The 18,140-nt window shown below is 42.2% G+C and overlaps 1 protein-coding gene across 1 annotated transcript in view; it reads left to right on the top strand.

Moving 5' to 3' along the window:
- Positions 1-17,598, top strand: part of LOC140901851 (butyrophilin-like protein 2) — a 29,285-nt gene extending 11,687 nt beyond the window's left edge. Inside the window, exons 6-11 of the mRNA XM_073321275.1 lie at positions 3,840-3,905; positions 4,406-4,426; positions 9,327-9,347; positions 9,662-9,682; positions 15,423-15,443; positions 17,420-17,598. Coding sequence (XP_073177376.1) covers positions 3,840-3,905; positions 4,406-4,426; positions 9,327-9,347; positions 9,662-9,682; positions 15,423-15,443; positions 17,420-17,598 — 329 coding nt within the window. The remainder of the gene's footprint in view (positions 1-3,839; positions 3,906-4,405; positions 4,427-9,326; positions 9,348-9,661; positions 9,683-15,422; positions 15,444-17,419) is intronic.
- Positions 17,599-18,140: the final 542 nt, after the last annotated feature.

Here is an 18,140-nt window from a genome sequence, read left to right as displayed (position 1 = left end):
AGTATGTGTACTTTGTAGGGACATTTGATGACCTGTGACAACGATATCTTCTGTGCAGCAGCAGTTAGCAATTTGGCTAAATGGGCTCAGTGCAGCCCAAATGACTCACATGTGGGATAAGGCGGTAAGTTCCTCCACATGTTTAATAGGCAGCAGGTAGTGAAATCTCCAAACCCTTACCCCCTGGCTTGAGGACACAGTTCAGGGACTAGGGGGTCTCTCAAACAATCTCCCTGACTATCTAACTAAAGGATGGCGCACTCACAACTCCATGAATGATCCTCAGGTTCAGAGATGGATCTGGCCTCCTCAGTCACAGCAGAGGGGCTGATGATCGCTGCTGGCAGGAGTTGGGCTACTTCTGGTCCCAGGATTTCCCCTCACCACAAAGGGGTGCAAGGCTCAAGGTGCAGATTACATCAGCTCTACTAAAATCCTCACTTAAGTCTCCCACCCTAGTGCTCAGACACACTCACAGCAGGAGGCAGCCCTGAACCAACAGCCAGAGCAGAGATACCATGTGGTGACTGCTTTTCCCAGGCTGAGTTAGCTGAAAGGCTAACTCAGCCTGGCTGGGTGGTAAATTTTCCCAACAGAACGCTACAGACCGGGAGTCACCTTGAAGAGGGAAAGGACCAAGCTGTGGGATTTTGCTGCCAGGTGCCCAGATGCCAGTTCTCAGGGGGCTCTGCATGCAGGCCTGGGACTCACCAGCCCCCACAGCCAGTCCCACCCTTTCTGTGGCTGACCCCAGACTCCTCAAAAATGGCTCCTCCCCTCTCCAGGGCTCCCAGGGGAGGGCATCTCACTTCCTATGTGTAAGGTTAGTTTTTTTTCCTGGGCTTTCACTTGTCAGTCATTTGACTCTTCCCCCTCCTTTCTCTCAGACACTGCCACTCTTCTGAGCAGGCAGAGCTGCTACTCTCCCCACACTGACTAGGCTCCTGATGCTCTAAATAGTGTCTCTCTCTTATCTGCCAACAGGCTCTGAATCTGCCCTTGGCCCCCCTTCCTCTCAGGGACAGTGCCTCTCCCTGAATTACTAGCACACAGAGCCCCAGGAACCTAGGTAAGCGCCTTGGCGGTTACACTTTTATTGTACCATCTTCTCTTGGTGAGAGTTTTCGAGCTCCATAGAGCTCTTCCTCAGACCTGTCTCTCTCACCAAGGAGACAGGCCAGTCCTTGCCTACAGACAGCCCCGCAACCTGAAGCAAATACTCACCAACAACCACATACCACACAACAGAACCACTAACCCACGAACTTATCCTTGCAACAAACCCCGTTGCCAATTGTGCCCACATATCTATTCAGGGGACACCATCACAGGACCTAATAACATCAGCCACACTATCAGAGGCTCGTATACCTGCACATCCACCAATGTGATATATGCCATCATGTGCCAGCAATGCCCCTCTGCCATGTACATTGGTCAAACTGGACAGTCTCTACGTAAAAGAATAAATGGACACAAATCAGATGTCAAGAATTATAACATTCATAAACCAGTCGGAGAACACTTCAATCTCTCTGGTCACGCAATCACAGACATGAAGGTCGCTATCTTAAAACAAAAAAACTTCAAATCCAGACTCCAGCGAGAAACTGCTGAATTGGAATTCATTTGCAAATTGGATACTATTAATTTAGGCTTAAATAGAGACTGGGAGTGGCTAAGTCATTATGCAAGGTAGCCTCTTGTTTTTTCCTACCCCGCCCCCAGATGTTCTGGTTTAACTTGGATTTAAACTTGGAGAGTGGTCAGTTTGGATGAGCTATTACCAGCAGGAGAGTGAGTTTGTGTGTGTATGGGGGTGGGGGGGATGTGAGAAAACCTGGATTTGTGCTGGAAATGGCCCACCTTAATTATGCACATTGTAGGGAGAATGGTCACTTTGGATGAGCTATTACCAGCAGGATATTGAGTTTGTGTGTGTGGTTTTTGGGAGGGGGGTGAGAGAACCTGGATTTGTGCAGAAAATGGCCCAACTTTATTATCATGCACATTGTGTAAAGAGAAAAGGAGGACTTGTGGCACCTTAGAGACTAACCAATTTATTAGAGCATAAGCTTTCGTGAGCTACAGCTCACTTCTTCAGATGCATATCGTGGAAACTGCAGCAGGCTTTATATATACACAGAGAATATGAAACAATACCTATTCCCACCCCACTGTCCTGCTGGTAATAGCTTATAGTTGTCACTTTGGATGGGCTATCACCAGCAGGAGAGTGAATTTGTGTGGGGGGGGTAGAGGGTGAGAAAACCTGGATTTGTGCTGGAAATGGCCCACCTGATGATCACTTTAGATAAGCTATCACCAGCAGGACAGTGGGGTGGGAGGAGGTATTTTTTCATATTCTCTGTGTATAAATAAAGTCTGCTGCAGTTTCCACGGCATGCATCCGATGAAGTGAGCTGTAGCTCACGAAAGCTCATGCTCAAATAAATTGGTTAGTCTCTAAGGTGCCACAAGTACTCCTTTTCTTCTCACCAAGAAGTCATTCCAGTAAAAGATATTACTCACCCACCTTGTCTCTCTAATATCCTGGGACCGACACAGCTACAACACTGCATAGATGATTTTTGTAAAGTGATCAGCACAGGGCATATTTTCAATATAAGTGGTTCTGTAATTCGAAACACACTTTATAATAAATATAAGAGCATTCAGCTTTAAAATTTGTTTTTCCTGAGTATTCATACTAACTTGAAAGTTCTCAGAAAGGAAACATGAGAGAGTTGAGACCATGGCCAAATCCAAATTAGTCTTTAAATTTGAACAAATACATGTGAAATATTCTTCACAATTCACTCATCTTTAGTGATAGCCCATCGTAATACCAAAGATAAATAGGCTTGGTAGAATTAGATTTTTTATTGTTTTACAATTTTGATGTATAATATCAATGTTTATTTTTAAGCAATTTTTATTTTTATCATTTAAATTTTCATAGTTATGCAAAATTATGGATTTTAAGGGGTTTTTAGATGTTTACCTACTTAAATTTTCACATTTAGGGAAAATTATGGTGGGTTCAGAGAGGGGGTGTCAGACAATAATTATTTAATGACAGTAGATGTTGAAATTCAAAAAAGATAGAGCTTTATAACCATTAAAATACAAATTGTGAACATTGTATGTCAAAATATACCAAGTAAAATATCCTTATTCAGACTCTAATAAATTCTCAAGCAACATTTTTCTTACTTTGTCTATTTACACATTTTTATTATTATTGGTAGAAATGTTTTCCCTCAGTTTGTTTGTGGACGATGAAACCGAAGTTTATTGACATTTGTCAGTAAAAATTGAATCCTTCCAAACCTAAAGACTAGCTACATGGCTACAGACATTTGGAAGAGACACTCTCCATCATGAGAGTCAGGTCTCACACAGAACCAGAAGAATGATAAATATTCTAGATGAGGGCCAGTTCACTATGAAGTGAATTGGAGGTTATTAGAATACATAAGATTGGGAATGCAGTTCTGTGTGAAGGAAAAAAAAACATTCTGGGACTGGCTGTTTAGCTCATTTATAAGCTTAATGTAAATGTTCACAGCGTAGTCTGATAGAGCAATTAGCAACACAAAAGTAAGTACATGTATTTTGGATTTTGTTATAATTCCCTGGGACACTGAAGGCAGGCCTCTATTATTCCATATGAAATATAGTCTCTCTCATTCTCTATCAAGGTATAAAGACAACCATACTTTAGAGAATGAGAAAAAAGTCCATCATTGTTTAGGTCCAAAACTGTAACACCTAGAAATACCTCCCATGTTTGAGGCTACATTGTGGTGATAGTAACATGTTCTATCTTTCAGTAGGTTTCTTAATCTGTTTCTTGCTGTTTCTTGCTGTGACTGTCGAACATTTTTTTGGAAAATGCAAAAGTAAGTTAACTTACTTTTTTTTTTGTTTAATTTGCATGAAGTGTACATTTTTAACAGTGACGGTGATTAACCATTGGAACAATTTAGCAAGGGTTGCGGTGGAGTCTCCATCCCTGACAATTTCTAAATCAAGATTGGATGCCTTTCTAAAAACTCTGCTCTAGGAATTATTTTGGGGCAGTTCTCTGGCTTGCGTTCTACAGGTGATCAGACTACATTATTAGAATGGTCTCTTTTGGCATTGGGATCAATGGAAAAACTGTCATATTGCAAGTGAATGAGGTTAATTTTCCTTGAAAGAAACAAGGAGAAGCTGACTGAAAGCAGCAGAGAGAACACAATGCTGGTCAAATTTACTGATAGCAAAACTACTGGATCCAAATATTTGTCCACATGAACCTCACTGAAGGTGACTAATTTATGATGTTCATGATGTTTAAAATACAATTAGTGAATTTTAACACGAACAAAGTACATTGATCAATTTTAATCTTTTACAGGCCAGTTCCAGAATGTGATTGGTGAGTCTGGCCTCATTTCTAAGGAGTTTCACTCAGATTTTGTTTGAATTTTCTATTTGGTTCATTGAAAAAATGTATTTACTATCATTTAAATTCTCCACACTAGTCGCTCAATAATCCACTTTGCAGGAGGAACTCAAAAACAAACAAACAATCAAACCCCCAAAACCTTTCACTGTAGGGCTCAGATTTTGCAAATGCTCAATTGGGTGAAAGCTCATTTTACCCACCTGAATAGTCCATTGGATTAAGTTTACCAAATGCTGGTTTTATTTAGTCTTTATTGGCACAATATTCTTTTTCTTAAACATGAAGAACATAAGAATGGCCACACTGCCTCAGACCAATGATCCATCTAACCCACTATCCTGTCTTCTGATAGTGGCTGGTGCCAAAGAGAATGAACAGAACAGGGCAATTTATCAGCATTACCTGTTGTCCAGTCCCAGCTTCTGGTAGTCAGAGGCTTAGGGACACCCAGAGCACAGGCTTGTGTCCCTGACCATGTTGGCCAATAGCCATTGATGGACCTATCCTCCATGAACGTATCTAATTTTTTTAAAACTTATTTATACTTTTGGTCATCACAACATCCCCTAGCAATGAGTTCCATGGGTTGACTGTGTGTTGTGTGAAAAGTACTTCCTTTTGTTTGTTTTAAACCACCTGCTGCCTATTAATTTTATCAGGTAATCCCTAGTTCTTGTGCTATGCAAAGGGGTAAATAATATTTGCCTTTTCTCTTTCTCCACACCATTCATGATTTCTTAGATCTCTGTCATATTCCCCCTTTGTCATCTCTTTTCCAAGCTGAACAGTCCTAGTCTTCTAACTCTCTTCTTGTATGGGAGCTGTTTCATACCCTTAATCATTTTTGTTGTCCTTCTCTGTACTTTTACCAATGTTAACATATATATATTTTTTAGATGGGGTGACCAGAACTGCACACAGTATTCAAGGTGTGGGCATACCATGGATCTATATAGTGTCATTATGTTATTTTCAGTCTTATTATCTATCTCTTTCTTAACAGTTCCTAACATTCTGTTAGCTTTTTTGACTGCTGATGCACATTGAGCAGATGTTTTCCGAGAACTATCTATGCTTTTGAGAATTTTATCTGAGTTACATCTGAATAAGACTTATGGGTTTGGCCAAATGTGAATTGAGGGTGCTCAGTACCTCACAGAAGCAGGCGGTGACACACAGAGCTATCGACATAAGCTGCCTACCTAATCTAACTCTCTTTTTTGCAAAAATATTTTTTTCACATCTTTTTCTCCTCCTCCCTTCTTTCTCTGTGTTGTGGCTGGGAAAACTACATTTGCTCTGGAACCAGTAAGATCTGAGGCCTTCTCGCCTGCTTTAGAGGCAGCTACTTGGTCTTTTTACAGCTGCTGCTCTCACAAGTTCAACATGTGTGGTTGACCATTTCATTGTTCATGTGGGAGTCCTCAAGAGAGATCTTGCTGTAAGGTTGACAAGTGTATTCTGTCTCATCTTGTGCACATATCAAAAACTTCCTCAAAGATGAGTCTTGATCTGGAATTTGACAGGATTTTATGGGGTGCCAATGTGAAGTACCAGGGTCATGAGCTCTCAGTGACCAGCTTTGTTTCAGGATCACACCTACAGAACACTTGTGTACAGAAGAAGGCAAAAATATGTATTTATTCAACTCTGTCTTTCCATTGCAGACCAAGTGCAAAGGGAAAGAGGTACGTTAGTATTGATTTATGTAGCCTTCTAAGCAGGCCAATGTTAAATGGTACATCTGATGGAACTGTGTGTACTTTACATTTATTGACAAGAGCGCAACTCTCTCTCAGTGTAGTCCACTGTACTTCACTGGTGAAATTCATCCCTACTGTAATTCCAGTGAAGTCAGTACAGTTAGAAAAAGGAAGGACTAGGTTGCAGCATTTTTTCAAAGTATTTGGGATATTCCTATTGGAACAAATGTAATGTCATTAATTCCCAGAAAGAGGATAACTATGAAGGTTGGATTTCACCTAACCTTTGCATAGTGCTAGATATGCCAGCAGATCGAGGGATGTGATTATTCCCCTCTATTTGACATTGGTGAGGCCTCATCTGGAGTACTGTGTCCAGTTTTGGGCCCCACACTACAAGAAGGATGTGGAAAAATTGGAAAACGTCCAGCGGAGGGCAACAAAAATGATTAGGAGGTTGGAACACTTGACTTATGAGGAGAAGCTGAGGGAACTGGGATTGTTTAGTCTGCGGAAGAGAAGAATGAGGGGGAATTTGATAACTGCTTTCAACTACCTGAAAGGGGGTTCCAAAGAGGATGGATCTAGACTGTTCTCAGTGGTACCAGATGACAGAACAAGGAGTAATGGTCTCAAGTTGCAATGGGGGAAGTTTAGGTTGGATATTAGGAAAAACTTTTTCACTAGGAGGGTGGTGAAACACTGGAATGCGTTACCTAGGGAGGTGGTGGAATCTCCTTCCTTAGAAGTTTTTAAGGTCAGGCTTGACAAAGCCCTGTCTGGGATGATTTAGTTGGGGATTGGTCCTGCTTTGAGCAGGGGGTTGGACTAGATGACCTCCTGAGGTCCCTTCCAACCCTGATATTCTATGATTCTATGATATGATAGGAGCCAGATTTCAAATACAGCATGAATTTGGATGAAGATATTATGAAAACAGTGATCCTACACTGTGAAGAATAGATAATTTTGCTTGATGGTACAAGAGATAGTGAGAGAGTGAAATAGTGGCTATATATGTATAACATAAAACAAGTATTAAAGATTAAATACTCCGTCATATGTGGCTCATTAAATAAGGCTGATTCATGTCATTCATTAAGTTAAGAATTCAATCAGCCAATTGTAATGTTAAACCAAATTTCCAATGACAAAACGCACATTTTGAACTGATTTAATCTGTTGCAGAGCAATCCCGCAATGACTATGGTAAGTTTGCAATGATTCTAAGCAGTTGATCTCAGATATTTTTCTCTCTCAGAAATGTATATCCTATTTTACTGAGCTGTCTAATTGATCTAGCTGCCTAGACCCCCTGGGATGTCACCTGGTGTACAGGGATGCCACTGAGTCAGACTATTCTGCCAGCCTCGGCCCCCTTTTACCTGGTCTTGCTGGGCTAGCTTTTCCAGCGAAGCACACAGGCAGGGCCACACACAGCTGCACAGAGGGACAGAGATCCACGCTGGGAAGGCTCAGTTTAAGGGGCTTGCCACAGCCAGATGTCCACCCCCTTTGGAGTACAAACCCAAAATTATACAAAATTCGCCTCCTCCCTCAATGTGGAGGAGGGTATTCACAACTTCTTGCCCCCCCCCAGTTAAAAATCACACAAACTGGGTTATATTGTAAACCAGAAATAAATTTGTTAACTATAACAGGTGTATTTTAAGTCGTTAAGGAGGTAGCAGACAGAACAAGGCAGATTACTAAGAAAATAAAACAGCATGCAAACTAAGCTTAATACACTAAAGAAACTGGTTGTATGTAAGCTCTCACCCTAAATGTGATTCTAATAATCTTATTCACAGGCCAGATGCCCTTCTAGCCTGGGGCCAGTTATTTCCCCCAGTTCATAGAATCATAGAATATCAGGGTTGGAAGGGACCTCAGGAGGTCATCTAGTCCAAACCCCTGCTCAAAGCAGGACCAATCCCCAATTTTTGCCCCAGATCCCTAAATGGCCCCCTCAAGGATTGAACTCACAAGCCTGGGTTTAGCAGGCCAATGCTCAAACCACTGAGCTATCCCTCCCCCCAACATTAGTTGTTTCCAGCAGTCATCTTGGATGGGGTAGGAGGGGAGAACTGATGACCTGGATTACCTCACTTCCCACCCTTAAATAGTATTTGCATAAGGTGGGAGTCCTTTGTTTCCTAGTTTGACACACACACACCAGCTTCTCCTGGAAAAGTACAGAATTCAAGATGGGTTCCAGCACCAGGTGACATGGTCACATGCCTCTGTTGGGCCCCTGTGGCTATTCTTCACAGGCTGACCCACAAGTTCACAGGAAGACTAAGCTCTTTTACAGTCCATTGTCTCTTGCTGGTTGGCCATCAGCACTGTCCAGCTTTTTCATCATTGTACCTGAAGTATTAGCAGGGGGTGTCATCCAAAGTAGCATAGTTGAAATATAGACACAGAGTCAGTATTCCTAATTTCAGATACAGAAATGATACAGGCATACAAATAGGATAATCATATTCAGTACATTATAACTTTTCCAATGATACCTTACAAGAGTTATCTTGCATAAAGCATATCTTAATTATGTCATATTCCTACCACAAGCATATTTTCATAAAGAATATGGAGTATAACTATGCTTCCAGAGTAATGCAAATGTATAAGAATCCTTCTCATTGTGCCTGTATCATCCTGAACTCATACTCCAGCTTCAGAAGACTTAAAAATTATCTCCAGTCATCAGTGGGACAGACACAACTGAATAATGTAACTGTCCTAATGTTCATCAAGACAATACCAGGGAACTAGATGTAAATAAGATTGACAGTTTCATCCAGAAAGCTACAGTGAGACATAATGTCTTTAAATTGGGACATTAGTTAAGACAGCTTGTAGGTGATTGCAATGGTTTTAATATAATGTAATTCATGATAATGTAATTATGTAGTTCATAACAATTTAATCATTATTAAAATAGTAAAGATAGCAATGATAGACACATTCAATAATTAGAACAGGTAAGAAGTATATAAATATGCTGAAAATAGCCTCCCCCCAAAACTGGCAGAGTATACCACCACCCTGCTCAGCACACACACCACTTCGATAGCACCCACCGGCCAAAAAAAAAAAAGTCAGTGCCTATAGAACAGGAGAAAAACTCTTCCATTATTCACATCTGTGTCATTCCTTTTCAGACCGACTACGGATGGAAATGGGTAAGTTTGACTTGATTTATGTAGGTTTCCACTCAAGTAGAAAGGGATGGAGCATATAATGGAATTACAGGTGCTTCATATTTGCTGATCAAAGCAGTGCTCCCTTTCAGAGCAATCCACTGCACAGCGGTGGCCAAGTCCATCTCTGCTGTAACTTCAGTAATGTCAGTGTAGTTACACCAGGGAAAAATAAGCCCCAAGGTTTTTTCTGCAATCTTATTATAATCGCAGCTAACAAACCCCTATCCCAACTCACTCCCTCCTCCCATTTAAATCATTTTTTTACTAAAGAAAATTGTGTACTTTCTTTTTAGATCAACTGCAGAGGGAATGGGGTAAGTTTACATTGATTTCTGTAAGCTTCTACTCAAGCTACCAAGACAAGGAAAAGTTATTGAAGCTGTATTGGTCCCAGAACATTAGAGCAACAAGGTGGGTAAAGTAAAGTCTCTCATTGCACCAACTTCTGTTGGTGAAAGAGACAAGCTTTCAAGCTTACAGAGAGCTCTTTTTTTTCAGATCTGGGAACAGCTCTGCAGAACCCCTCTGTGTGAGCTTGAAAGTTTGTCTTTCAACAACAGAATTTGGTCCAATAAAAGATATTACCTCACCCACCTTTTCTCTCAAAAAAGCAAGAATATATTTGTAAAAATGTGTTTATTTTATCTCAGCTAAACAATGTGCCCATGTGCAAGCTGTGAGCACCTTGCAAATTATTTCAAAATACAAAATCAGATAAAAATTTCACTCCTTCTGTCTGATAACATCTCAACATATTGGTGAGTTCTGAAGCATGCTCTGAAAGTTTGGCAATCCATGCTATTTCAGACCTAGGTCAGGAGGGTATTCCAAAGCCCCAGGAACTTTATATTAAGGAGATCTAGCCTCAGCTTCTTTGCTGATTGCAGCTGTGGCATGACATGAAGGAACTGTATGTGATATATATTTATTATCTAGAGTGTTGCTCCATATCAGTGGAGTCTACTACACAGCAGTTGCCAAATTCATCCCTGTTGTGAAGTCAGTGCGATTATAGCAAGGATGAATTAGATGACAGTTTTTGCAAGAGGGCTAATCCATAGAGTGGATTTCTGCTAATCTTTGCATAATGTGCTAAACTTTGATCGTATGAGAAGCAAATATTAAATACAGGTGGGAGAGGTAATTAATGCAGTGACCATGGTATATTGTGAAAAAAAAAATTACATTTTCTTGGAGGACATGAGAAAGAACCAGTGATGGGAACAGCAGGATGGTGGTAAAATATATACATAGTACAAGATATTTGTCCCTATGTGGGTCATTCAATAAGGTTGATTGGTGCTATTCACAAAGTTAAAAATTCAGTCAGCTAAATGTATTGTTAACCAAACGTTCAAGAATAAAAAAAAAAATAATCTAATTTAATCTGTTGCAGTCCAATTCCGTAATGATTGTGATAAGTTTGCATTGATTTGTAAGTAGCGATATTCAGATTTTTTTCTGCTTTGCAATGTGTATCCTATATTTCTAAACTTTCTACTTATTGACTTACTTATTCTGTCTCATTTACCTCAAAATGTCCAGCAGTTTCATTTCTAGAGTGTCTGATCACCTTACAAATCACCACTCTGATAAAAGAAAAGGAGTACTTGTGGCACCTTAGAGACTAACCAATTTATTAGAGCATAAGCTTTCGTGAGCTACAGCTCACTTCCTCAGATGCATATCGTGGAAACTGCAGCAGGCTTTATATATACACAGAGAATATGAAACAATACCTACTCCCACCCCACTGTCCTGCTGGTAATAGCTTATCTAAAGTGATCATCAGGTGGGCCATTTCCAGCACAAATCCAGGTTTTCTCACCCTCCACCCCCCAACACAAATTCACTCTCCTGCTGGTGATAGCCCATCCAAAGTGACAACTCTTTACACAATGTGCATGACAATCAAGTTGGGCTATTTCCTGCACAAATCCAGGTTTTCTCACATCCCCCCCACCCCCATACACACACAAACTCACTCTCCTGCTGGTAATAGCTCATCCAAACTGACCACTCTTCAAGTTTAAATCCAAGTTAAACCAGAACATCGGGGGGGGGGGGTAGGAAAAAACAAGAGGAAACAGGCTACCTTGCATAATGACTTAGCCACTCCTAGTCTCTATTTAAGCCTAAATTAATAGTATCCAATTTGCAAATGAATTCAGCAGTTTCTCGCTGGAGTCTGGATTTGAAGTTTTTTTGTTTTAAGATAGCGACCTTCATGTCTGTGATTGCGTGACCAGAGAGATTGAAGTGTTCTCCGACTGGTTTATGAATGTTATAATTCTTGACATCTGATTTGTGTCCATTTATTCTTTTACGTAGAGACTGTCCAGTTTGACCAATGTAAATGGCAGAGGGGCATTGCTGGCACATGATGGCATATATCACATTGGTGGATGTGCAGGTGAACGAGCCTCTGATAGTGTGGCTGATGTTATTAGGCCCTGTGATGGTGTCCCCTGAATAGATATGTGGGCACAATTGGCAACGGGGTTTGTTGCAAGGATAAGTTCGTGGGTTAGTGGTTCTGTTGTGTGGTATGTGGTTGTTGGTGAGTATTTGCTTCAGGTTGCGGGGCTGTCTGTAGGCAAGGACTGGCCTGTCTCCCAAGATTTGTGAGAGTGTTGGGTCATCCTTTAGGATAGGTTGTAGATCCTTAATAATGCGTTGGAGGGGTTTTAGTTGGGGGCTGAAGGTGACGGCTAGCGGCGTTCTGTTATTTTCTTTGTTAGGTCTGTCCTGTAGTAGGTAACTTCTGGGAACTCTTCTGGCTCTATCAATCTGTTTCTTTACTTCTGCAGGTGGGTATAGCTGTAGCTCACGAAAGCTTATGCTCTAATAAATTGGTTAGTCTCTAAGGTGCCACAAGTACTCCTTTTCTTTTTGCGAATACAGACTAACACGGCTGTTACTCTGAAACCTGTCACTCTGATAAAGTGTCTCATATTGTCTATATGCCTCCCAGAAGCTAGCAAGCAATAATTATTAAACATTTTTTTGCAAATTTCCTACTTCTCTCTTTGTTTTCCTTTTTGCAGCTATGGGAAAGCCAGGCTAAATGAATGGGTTGTCCACTTGCTCTGCATTTTGAAAACTGTGACATGATTATCACAGTTCAGGGCAACTCTCCCTGTGTTACCCCTCTGTGGTCTCTTGAGGGCTCATCAGCCATCACCTCTCTAGGGCAGAGATCTCTGTCTCTCTCCCTCCTGTCTGGGGTTTGTCCAGGCTGCACAGTTCCCTGCCTACAATGTGATATCCCCAGCAAGTCAGACTGCTTAAACTGGCCTGCATCTGTACTTTACTTTCTCTTCAAAGGCTATGTGCAGCTGGAATTGCCAGCAGGCACCGGTTACTGCATAGCTTTTTATTTGTAAACACATTTCTTTGGAAAGTGAAAGCATTACAGAGAAAACACTGCAGTAAGATATCCCAAAGATATTTTAGGAATTTGCCATATCTGTCCCAGTAATATTCATGGGCGACTGGTATGAGTAGAGGATGCAGGGGGAGCTAATTCCTTATCCATCAGCATCCTGAACCATTACGCTTTTCCTGCACCTTTTTATAGCTCCCACCTAACAGCCACCTTTGCCAAGCCATACTATGTAGAAAACATTTGTTTACAGGATAGAACAAAAACTCTGCTGTTACTCAAATGTGTGTCATTCCTTTACAGCCCAACTACGGGGGGAAATGGGTAAGTTTGGTGTGTTCGGGGTGTGATATCACCTGTTTTCTTTTATCTGTGGGATGCAACCTTAAACAGCTTAAGTTAGTTAACATAATAAAATTGTTTATTTGTTTTACATTTTTTCTTGTTTTCAGTAACCCAAATTTAATACACAGATTAAATTAGTTTGTTTACAATGTAGTAGGGACCAAGTCTTTTATAACACAAGCTATACCTTTGCAATCAATTCTGTGAGCAGGGCCTGCCTCTTGCTCACAACTTAACTTTGCTTTATAGCAGCAAGATTTTAACTACTTTAGCTCAGGCCTCATACCAGGCCTTTGATACCTGGGCTTATGGTTGATACATGGGCTTATGTTTCAGGCCCTCTTCCTACTACACCTTCCATTGATGTAGAGATGGAGCTCATGATGGACTTACATTTGCTTTATATTTGCTGACTGGAGTGCCCCTCCCTCACAGAACAGTCTGCTGCACAGCCGTAGCCAGATGTATCCCTGCTGAAAATGCAGAGCTTCTAGTGCAGTCTCACAGTAATTTAAGCCTAGGGTGACCAGGTGTCCGGTTTTCGACTGGAACGCCTGTTTGAAAAGGGACTCTGGCGGCTCCGGTCAGCACCGCCGACCGGGCCATTAAAAGTCCAGGCAGTCTAAGGCAGGCTAATCCCTATCTGTCCTGGCACTGCGCTGCACCCCAGAAGTCCGGCTTTTAGGCTGGGGTGGCCAAAGGGCTTCATGTGCTGCCCCCTCCCCGAGCACTGGCTCCACACTCCCATTAGCCAGGAACCGCAGCCAATGGGAGAAGGGAGGGTGGTGCCTGTGGGCGAGAGCAATGCGTGGAGCCTCTGCCCCCACACCCCAGCACCCGAACGTGCTGGCAACTTCCGGGGCACATCGCGGTACCAGGACAGATAGGGACTAGCCTGCCTTAGACCGGGTGTGCTGCTGACTGGGAGCCACACGAGATAATCCTGTGCCCCAATGCCGAGACCCAACCCTCTGCCCTAGCTCTGAGCCCCCCACCAAACCCGGAGTCCCCTCCCACACCCCAACCCCCTGCATCAACCTGCACCCCCCTCCCACATTCTGAATCCCTTGGCCCCACCCCCCAGCCTGGAGCCCCCTCCTGTACCCCAAACTTCTCATCCCCAGCCCCACTCCAGAACCCACATCCCCAGCCATAGCCCTCACCCCCTCCTGCACCCCAACTCCCTGCCCCAGCCCAGAGCCCCCTCCCGCATCCTGAACCCCTCATTTCTGGCTTCACCCCAGAACCCACACCACCAGTTAGAGACCTCACACCCTCCCTCACCCCAACCCCCTTCCCCAGCAGAGTGAAAGTGAGTGGGGGTGGGGGAGAGTGAGCCACACAGGGAGGGGTAATGTAGAGAGCGGGGACAGGGCCTCGGGAAGGAGCGGGGCTCAGGTGTTCAGTTTTGTGCAATTAGAAAATTGGCAACCCTATTTAAGCCCTAATCATGAATTAGGCCTTTCTAAAAAATAAAGAAAAAAATTTGCTGTCTTTTTATAACTCTCACCTAACAGACATCTACCCCCTCTCAACCTCTATAAAAGAATTTTTTTGAAGAAGAGGGAAATTATTTTCTTACTCAAATAGTTGTCATTCTTTTGCAGACCAACAACAGAGAGAAATGAATAAGTTTTAATTGATTTATATAGCCTTCTACTCAAGCAAAAGAAAAAAAAGAGAGGCTATATGGTGGAATTGTGGATGCTGTGTATTTGTTGTTTAGAAATCGGTTCTCTCTGAAAACATTCCACTGCATAGATATGGCTAAATTCATCCCATCTGAAACTACAGTGATGTCAATGTAGTTACACTTGGGTAAATTAGCCCCTAGGATTTTTGTAAAACTCCAACCTATTTTTTCTCCATTTGTATTCAGATGTTTACAGCGCACGGGGGGTGGTGGTGGTGTAATTATTTCATTAGTCATATGCGCAATATTGCCCACAGCCTCCTATCCACCCGCAGATTTGAGAAGGAATCTTTAGGAGCAGCATGTATTTGAATGTCCAGCAACAGTAAATTCTCCAGAAGGACCTAGAGGTTGATAGTCAAATTCAGTACAGTACTTCTGTCCATGAATCCTCCTTCATTCTTAATTATCAGGAGGGGGTAAATAAAGCAATTTAAAAGATGCTTGAAGAAAAGGGCAAAAATCACATACTTACTCAAGTTTCAGAGTAGCAGCCGTGTTAGTCTGTATCCGCAAAAATAAAAGGAGTACTTGTGGCACCTTAGAGACTAACAAATTTGTTAGTCTGTAAGGTGCCACAAGTACTCCTTTTCTTTTTATAATTACTCAAATGTGTGTCATTCTTTTACAGATGAGCTTCAGAGACAAAGGGGTAAGTTAGCACCGAGTTGTGCAGCTTTCTACTCTTGAGGGGAGAGAGGATATTGGCTAGATATAACTATATTATTGTTGAAGGAACCAAGGGCAGCGGTGTTGAACGGGAGGGAGATTTGAGAAGTTTATTGCAGCTGGTACTTGGGTTACATTGATCATTATTCATCGGGGGATTGTTGGGAGTGGCTGTTATTTGTGCTGGGTTGGGAGTGTTAGATTGTCACAGGAAGCTACAGTTTGTTACCATTTTTGGCACATCTGCTGGGAAATCTATGAGCTTCTCCTGGGGAATGTCCTCTCAAGGGGGATGGGTTTCCCAGCTCACAGAGGAGATAAATTGTGCTGTCTGAAAACCTAAAAATTGAAGCCAAAGCAGGCTCTATCCATGGATACTGGACCATCCACAGAGAGATTCTTCTCCTTCAAGTGTCCTCTGCATACTCTCACTCATGGGAACACTCCAGACCAGTGCAGCCCTGAACAGTTGAGTTCTAGCCAATCATAACCACTGAAGTGCTCATGCACTTCCCTCACCTCTCCCCTCCGTAAACTTGGAGCATTCCAAGGCCAGGGTACAAAAGGGGCAGTGAGCTCCTTCTCACTGTGACCAGATGAATAGTTTTATGTGGAGCTTGCATCCGTGATTAGTGGGTAGTGTTAAAACATAGGTTATCAAATATTTAGGAATTAGTTAACATTTAGTGATAGGAGATTAGATAGTTACTTGAACGGAAATGAAGAAGAAACCCAGTTTCAAAAGGTGTGTATCTTGTTTAGTGGTGTTCCCAGCATCAGATACATGTTTAGGTGAAGGACACTCACCCTCCAAGTGTTCAGTTTGCTTTACATTTACCAAGAGAGCAAAGAAAGAAAGACAGAATAGGCTTCAGGCACTTATGTTCCAAAACCATCTGGAACTGGGACAGCACAAGGTTCCAGGAAAGCTCACAGACTAGCAGTGACTCCCGATGAATCTACAGGGAGGAAAAGTAAACCATCTTTCTGAACCCATAATACTAAAGGATCCAGAGGTCAAGATCAGAAAAAGAATTTGTCTGAGGTGTCAGTCTCTAGGACTAGAGGCAATCCTGTTAATAACAACTGGAAGGGCAAGGCAGGCATGAGGATTCAGCCTGAAGTGGCATTGGCTTCTCTGACAAAAGCCAATCCACAGGGGAAAGACTCTTCTGAATCAGATATGTTTAAGGAGTTGAGCAGTGATGTATTTCCTCCTGGGAAGGTGAGGAGACATTTCTGCTCAGATCCAATACTCTCCGATATGGATGAGTTGGTCAAAAAAGGAGGAATAAGGAATCAGCAAAGCCAGGGAATACTATGTTGCTAGAGACTGATAGTGGTGTTGTACTGCAGCAGACAGTAGTTGAGACACAGGTGCATAGTTAGGATCCATCCCCAACTCCACTAAAAATTGTATCAGTTATACAAATGAAAAGAAGGATGTGGTGAAAAAGGCTCAAACGTGTGTTTCCACAGGAAGGGGAGGTCATGTAGAGGAATTTAAATTTTCTTCTCTCCTTCGATCACCTAAACCACCTTCTGGTTTCCCAGAGAAATCCCCCCAGCCCCAATTTCTCTTGTTCAGCCAAAGGTATTGCTATCTCTGGTTCCATCTGAACCAAGAATATTCTCACATCAGAGAAGGAAAATGAATCGTGGACTGGATCCATAGAGGGAGGGAAAGAGAGAAAGAGAGATAGTATTATGGACACATACACCTATATATCTCAGATCCATCCGGGCATATATATATTTCGCTGGATCTAGATGTGGGCTTCGGGCCTAACTGGCAATTACTACCTTGGATCCGAATGTCACAATGGCCTTCTCCAGTAATTTACCAAGAATTCCCTATGTATGGGAATAGGTTTTCTGCAGTTAGAAATGAGCACGTCCCAGATCTAAATGATATGGATCAGATAGAATACATAAGCCCTGCTAAATCTCCTACAACAGGGAGAGATTTTTTATCAGAAGAGGAATCAACGGAAGTGCAGAAGTCAGATCCAGAATCTGGAGAAATGACATCCCCAGATGAGAATGTAGGGGACAAGTCAGTCTTGTCACCTTCAGAAGATGTGGTGGCATCCCATGAGTTAGTGGATCATATGGAAAAGACATTGGATATTCCTTAGTTTCAACTGATGCATCTTCTCATCCTGTATTTGATATACTGGGAGCAGCTGCTAGACAAAGAATTACACTTCCCTTATTGGAAGGATTGTGCACCTTTTGATCTCTGTAAATCTCCCTTTACAACCAATGAACTGGGAGATGGGATCCCTCATTTTCTCAACTTTTATTGAAGAAGGCTGAAAAACTGTACTAGTTTCCTCAGAAAGTTTGGTGACGTTCCACACCCACCTATATCCCAATCCATTGGTTGCAAAGGTGGCTTTTCAGAGGTCAAGAGGTGCTCAATCACACTCTGCTCCCTCTGATAAGGAAGGGAAAAGTGTAGATGTCATTGGTAGGAAGACCCTTTGTCATAAATATAAAGGGAAGGGTAAACCCCTTTGAAATTCCTCCTGGCTAGGGGAAAGCTCCTCTCACCTGTAAAGGGTTAAGAAGCTAAAGGTAACCTCGCTGGCACCTGACCAAAATGACCAATGAGGAGACAAGATACTTTCAAAAGCTGGGAGGAGGGAGAGAAACAAAGGGTCTGTGTGTCTGTCTA

This window comes from Lepidochelys kempii, chromosome 23, assembly GCF_965140285.1.
Source record: "Lepidochelys kempii isolate rLepKem1 chromosome 23, rLepKem1.hap1, whole genome shotgun sequence".
In the NCBI taxonomy this organism is placed as follows: domain Eukaryota; kingdom Metazoa; phylum Chordata; order Testudines; family Cheloniidae; genus Lepidochelys; species Lepidochelys kempii.
The sequence above is the reverse complement of the archived record's forward strand: the minus strand, read 5'-3'. Positions and strand labels throughout refer to the sequence as shown.